Consider the following 18,285-nt stretch of genomic DNA (forward strand, 5'->3'; position numbering starts at 1 on the left):
CACTCCATCCAGGGCTCATCTTACCTCCTGTAACTCTCCCAACTTTCCCCTGTATCGGGCCACTAACCTGCTGCTGTTCTACTTCCCTTCCCACCAGCAGGCCCTCCTCCCATGACAGCCCCAACACCCTCCATTCCTCCCGGGACAGCACACCACCCAAACCCTTCCCGTGACAGTCCCTTCCTTCCCATAACTCCTACCTCAGTGCACTACTCCCCATCTAACTGCCCAACAGCAGCCTTCACTCTTTTCTTACCCTCTACAGTCCAATCTGCAGCCCAACAGCGGCTGTTCCCCAATTCCTTCCCCACTAAAGTCCAACTCCAACAGCCCAATAATAACCTTCACCCTTTCCTTTCCCCCACTCCAGTCGAACCCTATGCAGCCCAACCGCAGTTTTCTCTCTTTTCTTCCCCACTGCAGTAGCCGCATAGCCCTGTCGGCCGTTATTTTATTTTTTTGAAAAGTATGAAAATGTATGAAAATAGTTTAAAAGGAGAAAAGTATGAAAATAGTTTAAAAGGAAATATGATTTTTTGAAAGTAACATTTTGATTCCAAACGAGTCTCACATTTTAAAGTCTCACATTTTAAATAGTTTGGATGACTAAGCACGATACCACAAGTAATACACTTATCCCGGAGAATAAACATATCACTTGTAGTAGGCTCAATCACTTAAACTAAAGAGTTTGTGACATATGTTTTGTCTGCTAAATATTTTATATGAAGCCAACAAGTTCCCCTACCTAATATGAGGATTAGATAGGGTTTATTTTACCTGGGTTTCAAGTTCCCTATACAGGCAAACCCTTATAGTTAATTACTTCTCAAATGACCGGGATCATTCAAGAAAACTCTCGATTAAGATCAGTGGTTTTACCTTCTAGATTTCAAAATTTAGGTTTCTAAGATTGGATGTTGGATGCGGGAAAATCAAACGGGAGTGGCTCAAATAGGAACAATTATTTTTAGAATTCCAAAGAAGTGAAGAGTAGGGGATATCACAGATCCAGGGAGAACCCCAGTGACCTCCAACTATCCTATTGTTTGACTTTATGTCTTTGAAATAATGTTACTTAATGTTTAATTCTGCAATTTATTTAGAATTTAGGGCTTATATTTGTGCGATATCTGATCGTGCAAATAACCTAAAAACATAAGAGGATTTACACTGTACCGTACGGTAAACTCGAAATCCTAAAGTGTTAGGTCATATAATTGCACAACAGGGTTTTGCAAAGGCCTAAAAGTGATATGTGAGGGTTTACGCTGCACTAAGCAAACCATCTCGAACTCCTACGAGTTGTTATTTAAACTAATGAAAGTGTTCGGTGTGAACGTGAAAGTGTTTTGATGTTGATAATCTACCTTGAAGTTGCTCTTCGTCATGTTGCCCACGGTGTTCGTTCCAAGCTCTCCGTCGTAGCACCTCCAGGTTTAATATTAATCCTATATAACCACTAGGTATTTCTATACTAAGCTATAGTGTGTATCAAAGTAACAAAACATGCAGTATAAAAGAAAAGAACAGTAGAATGTACAGTAAAAAGAAAGAACAGTATAACATACTAGAAAAAGCAGTATAACATGTTAGGAGAGTAATACAACATGCTATAATACAACATGCTAAGAAATAAAATGCTAAGAAATAAAAATGCTGCAATATAAATCACACCTGTAAATTTGGGAAGTCTGCAGCTCCTTTAAGTTATCTATTATTCACTGTATAAACAAAAGAAACATTGCCTGGAAAACTCGAGAAAATCGACAAATAATCCCTGACGGAAAATTCGAGAAAATTGACAAATAACAATCCAAATAAAGCTATCAAAAACCTCAGGAAAATCCCGGAGAAAAGACCACGAGTGTTTTGTCCAAAAATTTCAAGAAAAACATATGAAAAAGTCCGAAAAGAGGTGACCGCAAGCACTCGGGTCAGGGCTAGGCTCAAATATATATTTGTACTCGAGGGTCGTCGAAGGCTACTCATTCACCCGGATGTATAAAGTCCACCACTCCACTAGAAGGATATTCTACTGAACCTAACTTAGGAGGGTACTCTTTAGCCCAGGATTTGTAATCAATAAGTGGACAACCTAATTGTAACATATTTAAAATTTAAGTCTTAGCATGCACATATATTTCAAGCATACAAAAGAAAATTCATATCAATTTCACTACAAAAATTGAAATTGTAAATATTTTAGTGAAAATATTTTTTATAAATATTTAAAATTTAAGTCTTAGCATGCACATATATTTCAACCATACAAAAGAAAATTCATATCTTTATTGAAAATATTTTTTTATAAATATTGTATCTTTTATTATCAATTTGTTTTATTAATTTTAAAAGGTATAGTTGTCCACAAGTCGATCACGTCATCGGACCTAAGACTACCAACAACCTAAGAAGGTACGGGTCCCTCTCTAGTCTTATGTCGGTGAATGATACTTCCGTCCTATAGTTCATCAGATCTCAGGATTGAGTCCTGGTGTTGTAGGATGAGATATCATTTTGCTCTACCACCAGCGTGCATTTATCATCATCTCCTTATGCCCCAAAACAAAATCGAACTACTTGTGACCTTGCTTGATGGTTTCACATATAGCGAAAGGCTATACATGAACACTTATGTAACGGACATAAGCACAGAAAACCGAACCAAGAAGCAAGGAAAAAAAGGAATAAAAATGGGGATGAGAGAGGAGGAATTGATTCACCCAAAAGATCAAAAGACCAGAAGGGTGAAATAATCCTCAAAAGAGAGCCCAAAATCCTTGAATCAATCCAAGAAGAATATCATTTTCTCAACTCTTACGATTGGATCAACCCATGAAGGGTATCCTTTCCAAGTCTTTGTTTCAAATAGATTGAAATGGGTTCAAGACTATCATAACGCTATACTTACAACTCAATCACTCATATGAATTTTTATGTCCAAATTTGAACCTAAATGTGATGTTTATATTTATCAAGCCTTCATATTATCTTTTCAAAAACTTTCGGGGGGGGTGCAAACCAATAGAGGATGTAACCTTCTAGCCTTCCAGAAAATCATACCAACGTCTAAAATTCATTTAATTTCATCATCAAAATAATTTAATTACATCCTTCATCAAAAGTTTACAATGAGATATACATCCAACATTACATAAAAGAAATCAAATATATGCTCTCGGGTAAGGCCTATATAAGGCCCATAAAAGGGGTAAGGCCCATAAAAGGGACTAAACAACCACAAAACCCACCACCAAACAGCTCACGGCCGAGCATGGCAAAGGGAGCAAAACAACCAAAAACCATCTCCCAAACAGCCTAGAGCAACTCATGGGTAAGACTAGGAAGAAGAGTGGGGCTCACGGGTAAGACCAGGAAGGAAGGCAACCAAGCCTCACAACAAGTCCATAAACAAAAATTGTGAAATGCACAACAAAACTTCAACATAAGTCCACAATTTAAAACAAGAAATAGGGCAAAAGCTTATAGGTAGGGGTAACAAAGAGAGAGCCAAACCCGAACCATGTCACAAGACCAAAGAATCACTGCAGCAAGGCTCATGGATAAAGGGGCAGCAAAAAGAGGACTACAAAGGTAGCAAACACCGAGTAAGGCTCACGGCCAAGTCAGTCGAAAAGGAAGTCACAATAGGTAATACCAGCACATTGTATTTGATATACATAAGAGAGTGAATGGACAAGCCATTATAGATCCTCAGGACTGAACCCACTTTCATCCCAACAATGCTCAAACTAAACATTCCAAACATTCCCACATAGCGATAGGTATTGAAATTCATGCATTTTTGGATGACAAACTTGATTACCAATAAAAAATCTTAGGAGGAGGAGCATTGAAGAGAAGGCCCCAACTAAACTATGCCCAATAAAAGTGTTAAGCCGAACCCAAAGAATAGTTCAAGCAATAAGAGATTCTAACCAACATAAATCACTAAAAGAAGCCCAAACCGAGCCCGGCGCAGGGGCAAGCCAAGCCCAGCACAAGGCTAAAACAACAAAGATCTCAACCAAGGCATAATATCGAAAGAAGCTAAAATTGAGCCCACCAAAGGGGCCCAAAAGAGAGAAAATCCTCATGTATGATTCTCATCTAATATGACCAAAACCAAGCCCTTTAAGCGGGTCAAAACAACCTTCCAGCATAGGAACAAAACTGCTAAACCGAGCCCTCCAAATGAGCTAAAACAGAAAATATTTTTATAAAAAATTCCCATTAAAAGGAGCCAAACCGAGCCCAACCATATGGGGAAAACAGGACAAAAAAAAATCCAATTTATAATTTGATTCAAAACAAGCCCAAAATGAACCCAACACAGCCCAAAATGAACCCAACCCAAAATGAACCCAACACATGGGTAAACCGAGCCCAACATATGAGCAAAAAAAATGAAAATATCTCTTGCAAGAATCCATCTCAAAAAGAGTTAAAGCCGAACCCAACAAGTGAGCTAAATGAAATGTCATTTTCAACTATTATGAAGCCAAGACCGAGCCTCTCACAATGGGCTAAAACATAAAAAAAATTTAGCTAGCTTTAATCCAGCATAACCAAAACCGAAACTAAATCAGTGGCAAAAAGAAACGAACAACATAGGGATGAAACCGAGCCCAAAAATAATAGGAATTTTCTAGCATTTGTTTCTCCGAAATGAGCTAAGACCGAAACCCACCACATAAAAAAAATGCTTTCAACATATGTTTCAAATAATGATAGGTAGCATGAAATAGATAAGCATGAGTAGATCTCTCCTTTCTCTTTTTTTTTAGAGCCAACCCAACATTCTTCAACATTCATTTTGAACATGAGTAAAAAAAGCTTTGATAATCCACTCTACCATGCATTTCTAGAGGGGCAAATTTCATTTCAAAACCACCATTATGATACTTCCAAATATCTCAAGCAAGAAGAACAAAAGCAGCCCATTCATATTATATTGTAATGTTTATAAGAATTATTTCATGCTTTAAATCTTAAAACAAGCCCAAGTCTTGCTTTCACATGCTTTTCAAATAAGGGCAGCAACAATTATTTCATCAGCATATATTTCAAATAAGTAAATGACAACACAAGAAATCTGAAAAATTAAATTTATACCCAACATGCAATTTGAACAAAGAAGATAGCCACAAGGAGCCAACACTAAGCCCCAAATTGAGAATAAATTTAAACTTTTCTTTTCTCAAATAATTTCATTGTGCAAGCTTCCCTACCATCCTTCACATTTTTCAGAAAATGTATTTTTAATTTATGCATTTCACTCATATGTTTCAGCTCCCCAATTCTATAACCATTCTCATTCCTAACATTAAACTCAAGGCATGAGAATCAAATATTTCCTTTGAATACTTGCAGAAAAAAGGAGGAAAAAGATTACCTCTTGATTTAGATTCAATAGTAAACTCAAGAACCAGCCTAAGAAGATAAAATCAGCAAAAAAAACTCCCTTAGGAACCTTGATGCAAAAGCACAAGTCTCATAAAAGCCTTGAGAATACAGCAGCGAATGTGCACGACTAATAGAGTCCAATAATAGGCAACCAAGGATGCAACAACTTTTTCTCCTCCCTTTCAGACTTTACCCAAGAAAAAACAAAAATTCCAGAAATATTTCAAACACACGGGATGAATAAAAAAAATGGTAGCACCTCCCCTTCTCAGAATTTTTTGGCCAACCCTAGAACCCTAGACCTCCCCAAAGGACCTCCCCAAAGTGGGGTTTTTATAGCAAAGAAAGGAGAGAGGAGAAGCGACCTACCAGCCTCCCTGGTAAGCAAATCAGGTAAAGGGAGAGGAGGAGAAGAATTTAAGGCAAGAGGAAATGCAGCCTAGGGTAGAGGAAGAGCCGACCATGTGGAACTTCGCAGTTGGAGAGTCTTTCGGTCGAGCGGCTCATGCAGAAGAAGAGGAATCACTTGCTAGGGCACACGATCGGGTAAAGAGACGCACGAACTGCTCGGGTGCGGCCGATCGCGAGAGAGGGGAAGGCAATTGTGCGGCTGGATCGAGCGAGTAGAGGTGTGCGGAAGCTGGGGCACGAGGGGGGCGAGCCAAGCTTCAATTGAATCACGGGACGAGCCAAAATGGAGAGTTAAGTGTGCGAGTGAGGGGAAAATAGGATTAGGGTTATAATTTTATTATAATAAGAAATATTAAAATAAAAAATATTTAATATTTCAAAAATAAAATTTGATTTATGCGTTTTATTTGTGCTTTAGATTGTAGAAAATTGAATATCTTCTTTAGGTAATTTTGACGTCCGGACGCACTGACGCGGTCCGTTTCATCATCAGAGGTCTTTTTGATGGATTCATCGATTTGCGTGCAATTTTATCGTGTCGGAAATTACAATAATATGGGTGTCCTTTCCTACTAAAATTTGTGTCCCGGACGCTTTGGCGCAGTCCATTTCGTCATCGGAGGTCATTTGGAGAAGTTTGCATTTTCATCCATCCTTTGGGCTTAATTTAAGTCTGATCTTGTGCAACTTAGTGAATTTTATTCATTTGGTATATGAAGATAAAGTCTTGATAAGGTTTTTCTAGGGCTTGAAATCCTATTGGAAACTTCTCTCTGAGTCTCCACACAATAGCCTTTAACCGCTCGTCCATAAGACGCTAGTTTTGAGACAATAAATGCTAGACATCAGAGGAAAATAACAAATGCTTTGGAATTTCTAAGGGGACAGGTTTCAATGCTGGTTTTCTAAGATAGTCAATAGGAAACTCTTAGAGCTAGATCCTGGGCTCTAGGAAGTAGAAGGAAAGACCTCACAAAAATGAGGTTAACAAGCCCCTCCTAACCTTCTTGCTGCCATCTCTCTCAACCCCACATACAGCCGCAATACCAACACCTCGATCCACGTCCTAGTTTTGTGTTTGTATCGTGTTTTCTTATTGCAAGTGTCGTTGTTTGTAATCCCTTGAAATTCAGCAATAATATTTCTGTTTTCATTATGGTTTGGGTTTCCTCCGGTATCAGTGTCTCGCGGGGATGATGAATAAAAGAAAATGGATGAAATTAATTGGGAGGGGAAATGCGAGGGAGATTATTGGGGGGGAGTGAGTTGATGAAAGCAATTTTTTTATTTTAATGTCCTTGTCCTGCAAGGTGCAAATCTTATGATGAACTGAACGAAGAAGATGGAGATGATGAAGATGAAATCACAGTCCTTGGAATATATTAATGAAAACTCAATTGATGATTTAATGCTTACGAAGAATTTCCTGAATGAGATTAGATTCAAATTCTAATTAATGTGGAATACTACGAAACTTATGCAGAAATCCAGAACTAGAAAAAGAAATATTTACTCAATGCATAAGGTCTACCCATTATAAAACCTATTCCCACTACATTACTTACGGTTGTCGGGCACACAAGCTGGGAAGGAGGGATTAAGCACATAACGCGATGAAAATGATGCAGGGAATTTGCATTAAAATCCATCAATTTTCATGTTCATGTGTAATGTTTAAATATATATCTGATTTTAAACAACATAATTATTCTAAGATGGATTAATAAAAATACCAAAGTTGTCCTTTTAAAAAAGACACTGAGACCCATTAACAAGTGACAGATTCACAATTAAGTTTATAACTCAAATATTATGATGGATAACTTGAAAGTCTATCAAAGCCCTCACTCTTTGCCATCAGTGACCTTTTCTTGCTAGACCTCAAACCAATTATTGTGGACTAAGTAATGAAAGATGCATTTGATGTTAGCTGATCTAATTACCTTTGTTTTTGGCTCTGTGTTTTTTAATCTATTTATTTTTGTTTTTGGCTTTGTGTTTGGTTGTCATACTTGCCAACCCGAGCGTTGCTATTAACCGTGGTCCACAATGAGTCTAGGTTAGGCTGACCTAAGGCATGCTTACCTAGAAACTGTAATGAGAATTAACAAACTTAAATAATACTCACACAACTCAATGAAATTTTTCAAAAAACATGAGAGAAAAGAAAACGCAGGAAATTACACCAAAAAAAAATTTGAACAACCATTTATCAGGTTTTTTTTTCATGAATTAGCTAAAAGGCTGACCAGGATGATGCAATTAAGTTGTGTAATGTTTATAATTCTTTTTATATCTTTCTTTACTTAATAGCATTATTTCATATACTTCTATTCATATTTTTGAGAATTGTTATCCCATAATCATTTATAGGACTCGTTGGAGTTGCAAAACTATTTCTGAGGAAGGTGGTCTTATAGAGGATGATCGCTGGGTTTTGTATGACAAACTATGGCATTTAATAAGTGAAATGAGCGGAGGAGGACCAACCAAGGCATTGACAAAAAGTACAAATTTTAGCGGTCCAACTTTTGGTCAACGTGCTCGTGGATTGGTTGAATCGCTGAACCTGCTGCGGAAATGGCTGCCATAGTTGTTTCTGGTGGAATTGGCACTGCATTGGGTACTAAACCGAGCAAATATGTTGATAAAGCAATGCTTTTAAGAGGGGAGAAATGTCCAAGGATAGTATTCCATCTTTTAATCCTATATCTTTCTAAGGCTGGTCTAGAAAGGGCATCACGATGCGTTCAACAGTTTATTTCATTGCTTCCTTCTCTTCTTTCATGTGATGATGATCAAAGCAGAAACAAGCTACATTTTCTGATTTGGTAACTTTCTGTATATCATCAAGTTGATGGCAAATAAATTTATGAAGATTACATACATACATACCAGTCAATTTTTATTCATTTACATGTCTAACACCTAAATTTATGTAAATACATAGGAATTGGGTGCCATGTGTGTAAATGCCCGATAAATTTAATAATATATGATCTACGTCATTTGACATCTTTCTGAATCAGCCCTTTCTTTTCTTTTTGCATTCTAATGTGATAGCTATCTATGGTATAGGTCTCTGCTTGCTGTGAGATCACAGCATGGAATGCTTGATGATGGGGCCCGTTTCCATGTTATATCTCATTTGATTCTTGAAATAGTGAACCATGGAAAGTTGATTCTTGCCACGAGTATTTTGGGCAGGGATGATTCATTCGAAGTTACCAACAATACAAAGGAAGCTGGATTTATTCTTAGTCTGATTCAAAGAGAAAGAGTTCTTGCAGCGGTATGAGGATACTGTCTTTGTTTAAATTTTCAATATATGTGAATGTGTTGCTGGGTGACCTTGGCATTTATTTTAATCTGAAAAATTTATACAAAAATAATGAGAAATGGATGAAAATAGTGCCCCAAGTATTTGCAAGGGGCTAAAATGGTCCCGGATTATCTGATAGACCAATCCGTTCCATAGACTATTTAAATAGGAACCAAAATGGTCACCCAGTTAGACTGTTTTAGTTTTCAATTAATGATATTGGTAATTATTTTAATCCCTTTTAGTCTGGCGACTAAATTGACTTTTTAAATAGTTTGAGACCATTTTGGCCCCCTATGAATAGTCTGGTTTTCATTTTAATTGTTTTCTCAAAAAAATTAAATATGTTCCTTTTTAATGTGACCTCACCGCTCTGCAAGGGAATTAAAGTTTATTGTTATTATATTCTTATTTCTCCTGATGAATACACATTGCAAAACATATAAACCCGGGACATGAGGGTTTTAAGGCCGTTATCTCTCTTTTTAGTAGATTTGTTTCTTTCTTGGCTTGTGTGTTGAGCAGCTTAATATCTAAAAAATTTGATACACGTGCAGGCTACTGATGAAGCAAAATATATAAAGGCTGCGAAAGCTGATCGCATAAAGCAGGTGTTGGAACTTCATGCTAAAATAGACGAGTTTTCTCTTGCTGAACAGAACCAGCTGAAAACTTTTGAAGAAGATTTGATCTCTGCTATGAATATGATTGTTTCATCAGATGACAGTAGAAAGGCTGCTTTTCAGCTTGCTTATGATGAAGACCAGCAAATTGTCGCTGTAAAAAGTTCTCACCAATAGAATCTATTACCTCCCTTTCTTTCATTTTATGCATTGATCAAAATGTTAATTTCTAGGAAATTTTTGTTTTTTCTTCCAGGATAAGTGGGTCCATATGTTTCGCGAATTAATTGACGAGAGAGGTCCTTGGTCTGCATATCCTTTTCCAAACAGTAATGTAACCCATTGGAAGCTTGACAAGACGGAAGATAATTTGCGACGTAGACTAAAACTGAAGCGGAATTACAAATTTGATGAAAAACTTTGCTATCCTCCAGCAAATAAATCTTCTAATCAACCCAACGAACGACATGGAAGCGACAAACAGAGCAACTTCCCTGAACAGATGAAACACTTTCTTTTAAAAGGGGTGCGTGGTATAATCGAGGAGAGGTCGGTCGATCTACCTGATGAGTATGTGGACTTGAATTCTGTTAAAGACCCTGATCTCAATAGTTCTTCGGACCAGGTTTCAGATTATGTAAAAGATGGCAATAATAATACCGACATTGATATGAAAGATTTACAGTCTGTCTCTGCAGGGACCAAGTCAGATGAGGTATTTATTTGTCTATTTATATTGTCAACATTCAAAATGATTATGCTTACAGCTCTTGCTTCTTTTTTTTCAGGTTCACTTGTCGACATCTTGTGTTCTTATTTCACCAAAAAGAAAACTTGTAGGGCGTTTATTTGTCATGGAAAAAGTTTTACATTTTACCGGTCAGTTTTTAGTAAAAGGAACGGGTGGTTCTTCTGTTTTAAACAAATTTTTCGACGGAAACATCTTAGATTCAACAAAATCTGATCAGCTGAATGGGGCAGACAAGCAGAAACAACGCATGGGATCTATGAGTTTTGAATCAAACTATGGAAAGGACAATGCCTTTGATGTTCTGGCCACAGGTGATTTGCTACAGAATAAACCCGATAAAATAAAATTGCACCGGAGGTGGAATTTTTCAAAGGTGGATAACTTTCAAATTCTGTTTGCAATTTCTTTCTCTGTGTTCAAGCGTATATTATTTTTTTTGTGTATTCATTTCTTAAGTTGTAAGTTGTGATACTGTCAGATAAAATCTGTCCATTGGACTCGCTATTTATTACAATACACTGCAATAGAGATTTTCTTCAATGATTCAGCTGCTCCAATTTTCTTGAATTTTGTGACACCCAATGAGGCTAAGCATGTCGGTACCTTAGTAGTTTCTTTGAGGAATGAATTTTTGTTTCCAAAAGCAAGTTCCAACGGCAGAAGTGGAATAATCTCTCTTGTTGACCGGCGCGTGGCACTTGAAATGGCTGAAAAATTCAGAGAGAGTTGGAGAAGAAGAGAAATAAGCAACTTTGAATATTTGATGCTTCTTAATACATTTGCTGGGAGATCCTACAATGATTTGACCCAGTATCCCATTTTTCCCTGGGTATTGGCTGATTATTCATCTGAGAAGCTTGATTTCAATAAGTCTTCTACTTTTAGGGATCTCTCAAAACCAGTTGGTGCTCTGGACTCCAAACGTTTTGAGGTATTTTCATTCTAAACTCAGGATTGAATTTTCACGGTTTATTCTTTTAGATAGAAAACTATTTTCAAATACTTTCATATAACCGTGTTTCTTTTAAATGTAGGTTTTTGAGGACAGATTTCGTAACTTTGCTGACCCAGATATTCCTAGGTCGTCATTTATATGCTTTTAAGAATCTGCACTTTTTCGTATCTTAAAGAATGTTGCATATGCTAACGTATATGTAATGATTCTTGCAGTTTTTACTATGGTTCACATTATTCCAGCATGGGAATTGTACTTTTCTACCTGCTTAGAATGGAGCCTTTTACCGCATTACACCGTAACTTGCAGGTGTTGCAACTTATTTTTATCTTCTTCCCTGTGCTTGTTTTGTCTATCGTTATGTCATTGAGCTTAATTAGTTTTAGCATGTTTATTGGTCAGGGTGGAAAATTTGATCATGCAGATCGTCTTTTCCATAGCATAGAGGGAACTTATCGTAATTGCCTTTCCAATACGAGCGATGTGAAGGAACTCATACCAGAATTCTTCTACATGCCAGAATTTCTAGTTAATTCAAATTCATATCATTTTGGTGTGAAGCAAGATGGTGAAGCTATAGTTGATGTTGTTCTTCCCCCGTGGGCCAAGGTATGAAAACTCTCAGTATTGTTGTCTTAGGTATTTCAGGAAAACCTTCTTTGATTCATTAATTCATTACTGTTGATCTAATATACTCTATAACATGATTAACTGTCTGTTGCGTGTTCTATGAATGACTTGGAAAGTCTTCCATGGAGGAATTCCGAATTTCTGTTTCTTTGAGTCTAACTCTTAAATATTTTGTCGAACTCGTAAGTTAGAGGAATGCATATTTGATGGTTTCTATTCTCTATTTTATTTCTTTTTATATATGCCTATAAAAGCGAGCAATGAAAGTAGGAAAAAAAAATCTTTTTTCTAGGCACTTGTGAGATTTTCCGTACCAAAAAAATTCAAATTCACAGCTGACATCATCAGGAAGGATCTCTTTTTTATTTTTATTATTATATGCTGGCATCATTGGTCATGCAATATAAATTCTATCCATGTAAATGTTCTTTACTGTTAAATAAATCCTTGCATTGCAACTTGTTATTGAATTCAATGCACCAAATGTGCAAATTTTTCCAAACAGCAACCTGCTTTATAAGTTATTCAAGTTCTGAGATCTAGCTCATTATTTTGAATATCTGAATTTAGCTAGTTCATATCATTTTTTTCCTAGATCGTGCAATGATTCGAAGAATGAAATAAGTTGAAATAATTGAAGAGAAAAAAAATGACTATAGTTTACTATTAGGATATTTGAGAAGTGTGTCAATGCTTCCTTTTTCATTAACATCCTCTAGAATTCTAAAGCTTCTAATTCATATAGTTTATGAGTCCAAAATAAGGATTTTAGAAATAATCCGGTCCTTTATTTCTTTATAAAATCGGCAACTGGTATGCTATTTCTTCTAACCTCTTATATTGCTTTAGTGTGCTTTTTAATTTCTTTTATAGATTTGCTAAATTCCTCTTGATTTTAAATAAATAAAATGTCTCAGGGTTCCCCTGAGGAATTTATTTACAAAAACCGAGAAGCTCTAGAGAGTGAATATGTGAGTTCTAATTTACATCTATGGATCGATTTAATTTTTGGTTACAAGCAGAGGGGAAAGCCAGCTGTAGAGGTATCATTCAATGCAAATTCTATGGCTTTTATTTGGCCTTTAGGCTTAGCTTATTTATTTTTATATTTTTTTTTATTAAAATCAGGCAGCGAATGTATTCTATTACTTGACCTATGAAGGCGCTGTTGATTTGGAGAGCATGGAAGATGCACTGCAAAGATCAGCAATTGAAGATCAAATAGCCAACTTTGGTCAGACGCCAATTCAGATTTTTCGCAAAAGACATCCCAGAAGGGGACCTCCTATGCCAATCGCTCATCCATTATATTTTGCTCCTTCATCAATAACTTTGACCTCTGTTACTTCAAATGCCACTAATCCCCCATCTGCTATAGTTTTTATCGGGCTGCTGGATCCAAACATTGTGGTCGTAAGCCAGAGTCTTATCCTTTCAGTGAAATTGTGGTTGACAACGCAGTTAAAATGTGGGGGAAACTACACTTTTTCTGGATCCCAGGTTCTTTCAAGCCCTCCTTTACTACACCCCTCATCTTATCACACATTTATATTACATTAATAAGAAAAAGTGTCAGAATGGTCCCCTGACTTTTTGCAAGGGGCCATTTTAGTCCTAGAGTTCATAAAAGTGCCAATTTTGTCCCCAAAAGTCTATTTATATGGGTTGGAATAGTTCACAAATGAAGATTTTTTTAGACCCTATTAAAAGAGTCGGGGACACTTATAAATTATGGAACTAAAATAGCTTATGTAAATAACCATGGAACTATCTTTGCACTTTTATATTAATTATGTATTGTACTTGTTCATTAACTCTCTAAGCAAAAATACTGAAAGGTTTTTTTTTTAAATAGAAATGATAATTGCATATTTATTGTTAATATGAAGTTTTGTGCTAATAGATTTCCTGAGAAGGATTTTAATTATGTTCTATCAGGATCCATTTTTCGGGATTGGTTCTGATGCGCATCCTAATCGAAAAATTGGTACTTCATCGGCCAATGGCATCGACTATGGGTTACAATGCATGGCAGCAATTCAGCACCTTAATGAAAATTATCTGATTTTATGTGGCAATTGGGAAAACAGTTTCCAGGTAATATCCATACAAGAAGGAAAGATTGTCCAGAGCATCCGCCAGCACAAGGATCGTGTTAGCTGTGTTGCAGGTCTCTTTTTGCATTTAATTTGCTTACTTTGTTGATTACTAACTTTACTATGTCAAAATAATGTGTCTATTTGACACCATTTTAGAGCTCCTAGAAGGTGTTTAGGAAGCAAGTTTTGCAGAGAAGTAGTTGTGAGATGGTATGAGGAGGATAGGGGCAGTCGACAGCGTTTGGAATGGGATAGGGGTGTTGTTGAACAGCAGATTGGTGGAGTTCGGCTGCTGTCTAAACTGAAAACAATGGTCAAACGGTGAATTGTTGAGGAATGGACGGCGAGGAGGATCCACCACCTGTTCTTGAGCAATATACGGAATCGTGTGTTTTGGCTCACTTGCAATCGAGGTACTCCAGCGATTAGGATTGCAGTATTTGTGATCCAATGATTCAGTTGGATGCTCCTGCATCATTCTCCTTAGCTAAGAGAGGGTTATTCTTCGTCTTTGGAGGGACATGGATCCCATTGTCGAATGTTCTTTCCGACAAATGCCTAAGGAGATTTTCGAAGTTGTGGTTCATAACCTATGTCTGTCCATATGTCTGAGGGTGAGTTGTTGAACTGAACTAAAGCTTTGTGCCTAATTTATTTTACAAGTCCTCCATGAGTGGCTAAGGAATTTAACATCACTGTATGAAGTAATGCTCATGGGCATATCATGAAGGCAAACTATCTCCTTGAAGTACAAGCCTGTGACTGTAATATATGGTACATCCATTATCTTGTGGCAAAGAACGAAATGTCTTCTTGGAGAAATGGTTTACAACACCCATGGAAAAATCAGTCTTGTTGAGTTTGAGGCAACTTTACTATAAAATTTATGCTCATATCCATCCTAGGTAACTTTGAAACACGGCATTCCAAAGTTTATTATGGTAGATAAATAATTATTCTTCTTTGGCATAGTTAAAACTGAAACTGCATCTGAGCTAGTACTCTAACGAACCAAGCCTCTAACCATCATGTGTGAAACATGTTTTGCAACTTCTCATACTCAATTGATTGCATCCCATAGGTGAGTTGGTTTTGCAGAAAAAAATTCTTGGATTGAGGTCTATGGCAAGTTGAATCTCTGTCAGTGGTAGCCATCCAGAAGATAAACTATCAATTAGGATATTTAACAACTCTTAACATGGGTTATCCTTTTCTTGTTGTTTCCTGCTCAGTGAAAGAAATCATCCTCTTATGTGGGCAATGAGGCGCAATATACCCAAATATATTGCACTTGAAGCACTTCTTGGCAAGAACAAATTTGGTAATACTGACAATCTTCACCTCTTCTCCACTACCTATAGGTTTATCCTCGTCCAGGATCGACTTGGGTGCCCCACTATGTGTATTTTTATTGCTCTATCCAACGTGTGAATCCTTTTTGAAGGCTGATATGGACCTGATAATGTTGTATTATCTCTCCACCTTCAGGGTTAAGGTTTGAACATCCAGTAATGTCCAATATGATTGTCACTATATCACTTTATCAATAGATAACCCCAATTCTTCAAGATACCTTGCTATTATGTAACGTAGAAGCGTCTCTTTTGACACGGGATACAAGAGAGCGCGGTAGCGAGATGCTGGTGTGGGAGCAAACAATTGATGCGGGAACGGGCATTTGATGCACATCTACGGCCCAGACCAATTTGGTCCAGCATTTGTGAGAGTTATATGTTTTTTCCTATTGGAGTACCGCCTCTTTCAAGTAGAGGGGCCCACTCTTAGCTATCCTATTTTTATAATTTTTCTTTTGTGACAGTATGGTTTGTTTTTCGTTTGTTCTGTATCTGGACAACCGTCGACATCTCTTCTTCCCTTCGAGGGCTATATCTTATGGTTCTAGGTGGTGCTTCAGCTATATCATGGTCTCCAAGTAGTGTTTATCCTTCCCCAACTCCGCATCTCTCCCGCTTCACTGCCACACATTCCTCGCCGTTGCAGGCCTCTCTGACAACAGCCCGTCTGCTGTTTTCCTACTGTATCGTCGATGTCCTCACCTAGGATAGCCCTCTTTTGGCTGTCCGACAGTCCACCGCATTCACCATCTCCGTTCCAGCTGTCCATACTTTTGCCATCGCCATTACTGTCCTCCCTTTTCGCTGCCCTTGTTGTTCCAGGCCTTTCTATTTGCTGCCCCCACCTTTCCCGCCCTCAATACCCAATGTCATTACTGTTCCAGCTCTCCTTCGCAACTGCTGCTTTTCCTGCCCTCCCCCCTTTGCTGCCATCATCCCGGACAGTCCTGTCACATTGATATCTATTGCGTACTTGTTTTCCAGAATTCGCAAAACTGTTACCTTGTTTTTTGTTTGCCAGCCAAAATTCATAATTTGTGTTGTCATTTATTGTAATTTCTAATTTCCAGTATCTTTACTTTTAAGTTCATATTTGAATTAAACAATAATAATCATTTCTATATTGTTATTTTGGTTAACTCAGGTATCATTATGTACTATTCTAGTTCCACCAACTCACATTTCAATATGATTTGATCAAATTCGGTTGTGTTTTCCTCCATAGAAGAATGCCTCTGGCACAAATGGTGGAGTTTTATGATCATATCTCGTCGCTAATGCGGCATAAAATATTTATGCCGCATTTTCTTTTTCATCTTGGACCATGAGATCTTATTATTTCTTCTCCCTCTTCAGGTCCTCGCTCCATAAGGAAATACTCTTCCTAAGCTCGATGGCTGTCAATTTACCTTTTTGGTCTTGGAGAACATCTTTGTACTTAAAAAAATTATTTTCTTGTATGCAGCCACCTGAATTCATTTAGATCCATGCGACTGTCAAAATTTTGGCTTCTCTAAAATTCAATGTCAAATCATCGAGGTATTGGTTCTTCGTCTTTGAATACTTTGTGATGGAAGGAATTAACTTCCTCATGTCGATATGTCGAGTCGTCGTTGTGGGTATGAGTGACCTCACCATGTTGTCTCTTCTCTGGCAAGTCTTTGTTGCAGTTGAAGGAATTTTTATTGCATGTCCTCTATGGTAAATTTCTAGAAATCTTTGTGAGTGTTTCTCCTAAATGGCACTTTGCTCGTTTCTCCTAATCAGGTTTCCAGCTAATGTTGGATTTCAAATCATAGGTTGTTCTAGGTTTAGGGTTTTTGTGGTAGGTGTTAGGGTGGAATTTTGTTTAAGGTAGGAAACGTTAGCATTTGAAAACTCAGTGGAGGTAGAATTAACTTCCTCATGTCGATATGTCGAGTCGTCGTTGTGGGTATGAGAGACCTCACTATATTGCCTTGTCTTCGACAAGTCTTTGTTGTAGTTGATGATTTTCTGCTGCATATTAACTATGGTAATTTTTTGGAAATCTACGAGTTTTTCTCCTATATGGCATTATTTTCTTTTCCCCCAATCAGATTTCTAGCTGATGTGGGATTGCAAATCATAGGTTAGTTTAGGTTTAGGGTTTTTGTGGTAGGTGTTTGGGGAAATTTTTGTTGGAGGTGGGAAACGTTAGCATTTGAAAACTCAGTGTTAGGGCTAGGAATTATGGTAGTGATAGCTATAGTATGGTGGAGGAATTTCTTTTGTGGGTCAAGGGTTGTGTAGATTTTTTTTTTGTTTGGGAGCAAAGAAGAAAAATCCCTAAAATTTATGCGTTTGTCAGGCTCTAATGCTTGGTGGGATGGTATGAGGAGGATGATAAGGGCGGTCGACAGCATTTAGAAGGGATAGGGGGTGAAATCAGCTGTTGAATAGCAAATTGGTGGCGTCTGGCGGCTGTCCGGATTGAAAACAGAGGTGGAATGGTGGCTCAGCGAGGAGGATCTACCACATTTTCCTAAGCAAGATATGGGCACACCATTTGTAAAAAGAAGAGAATGCAACACTCCAAAGAGCATAAAACAGAGAACAAAATCTCCAAAGCACAAACACGATAGTTAATATCCAAAACACAATTTCTAGACATCTATGAGTTTTTCTCCTAGATGGCTTTATTTTTATTTCTTCCAATCAGATTTTGTAGCTGATGTGTGATTAGGGTTTTTGTGGTTGGTGTTAGGGGAG

At 37.4% G+C, this 18,285-nt stretch overlaps 1 protein-coding gene across 1 annotated transcript in view; it reads left to right on the top strand.

The window, feature by feature from the left end:
• The window catches only part of LOC110022215 (BEACH domain-containing protein B), a 196,248-nt gene that overhangs the window by 173,965 nt on the left and 3,998 nt on the right, over positions 1-18,285 (top strand). Inside the window, 13 exon segments of the mRNA XM_020721041.1 lie at positions 8,194-8,384; positions 8,387-8,651; positions 8,899-9,112; positions 9,700-9,921; positions 10,022-10,480; positions 10,554-10,889; positions 10,995-11,447; positions 11,551-11,597; positions 11,687-11,780; positions 11,874-12,080; positions 13,019-13,144; positions 13,230-13,601; positions 14,040-14,271. Of these exon segments, the coding sequence (XP_020576700.1) occupies positions 8,194-8,384; positions 8,387-8,651; positions 8,899-9,112; positions 9,700-9,921; positions 10,022-10,480; positions 10,554-10,889; positions 10,995-11,447; positions 11,551-11,597; positions 11,687-11,780; positions 11,874-12,080; positions 13,019-13,144; positions 13,230-13,601; positions 14,040-14,271 (3,218 nt within the window).

The sequence above is a fragment of the Phalaenopsis equestris genome, unplaced genomic scaffold (assembly GCF_001263595.1).
Source record: "Phalaenopsis equestris unplaced genomic scaffold, ASM126359v1 Scaffold000174, whole genome shotgun sequence".
NCBI lineage: Eukaryota > Viridiplantae > Streptophyta > Magnoliopsida > Asparagales > Orchidaceae > Phalaenopsis > Phalaenopsis equestris.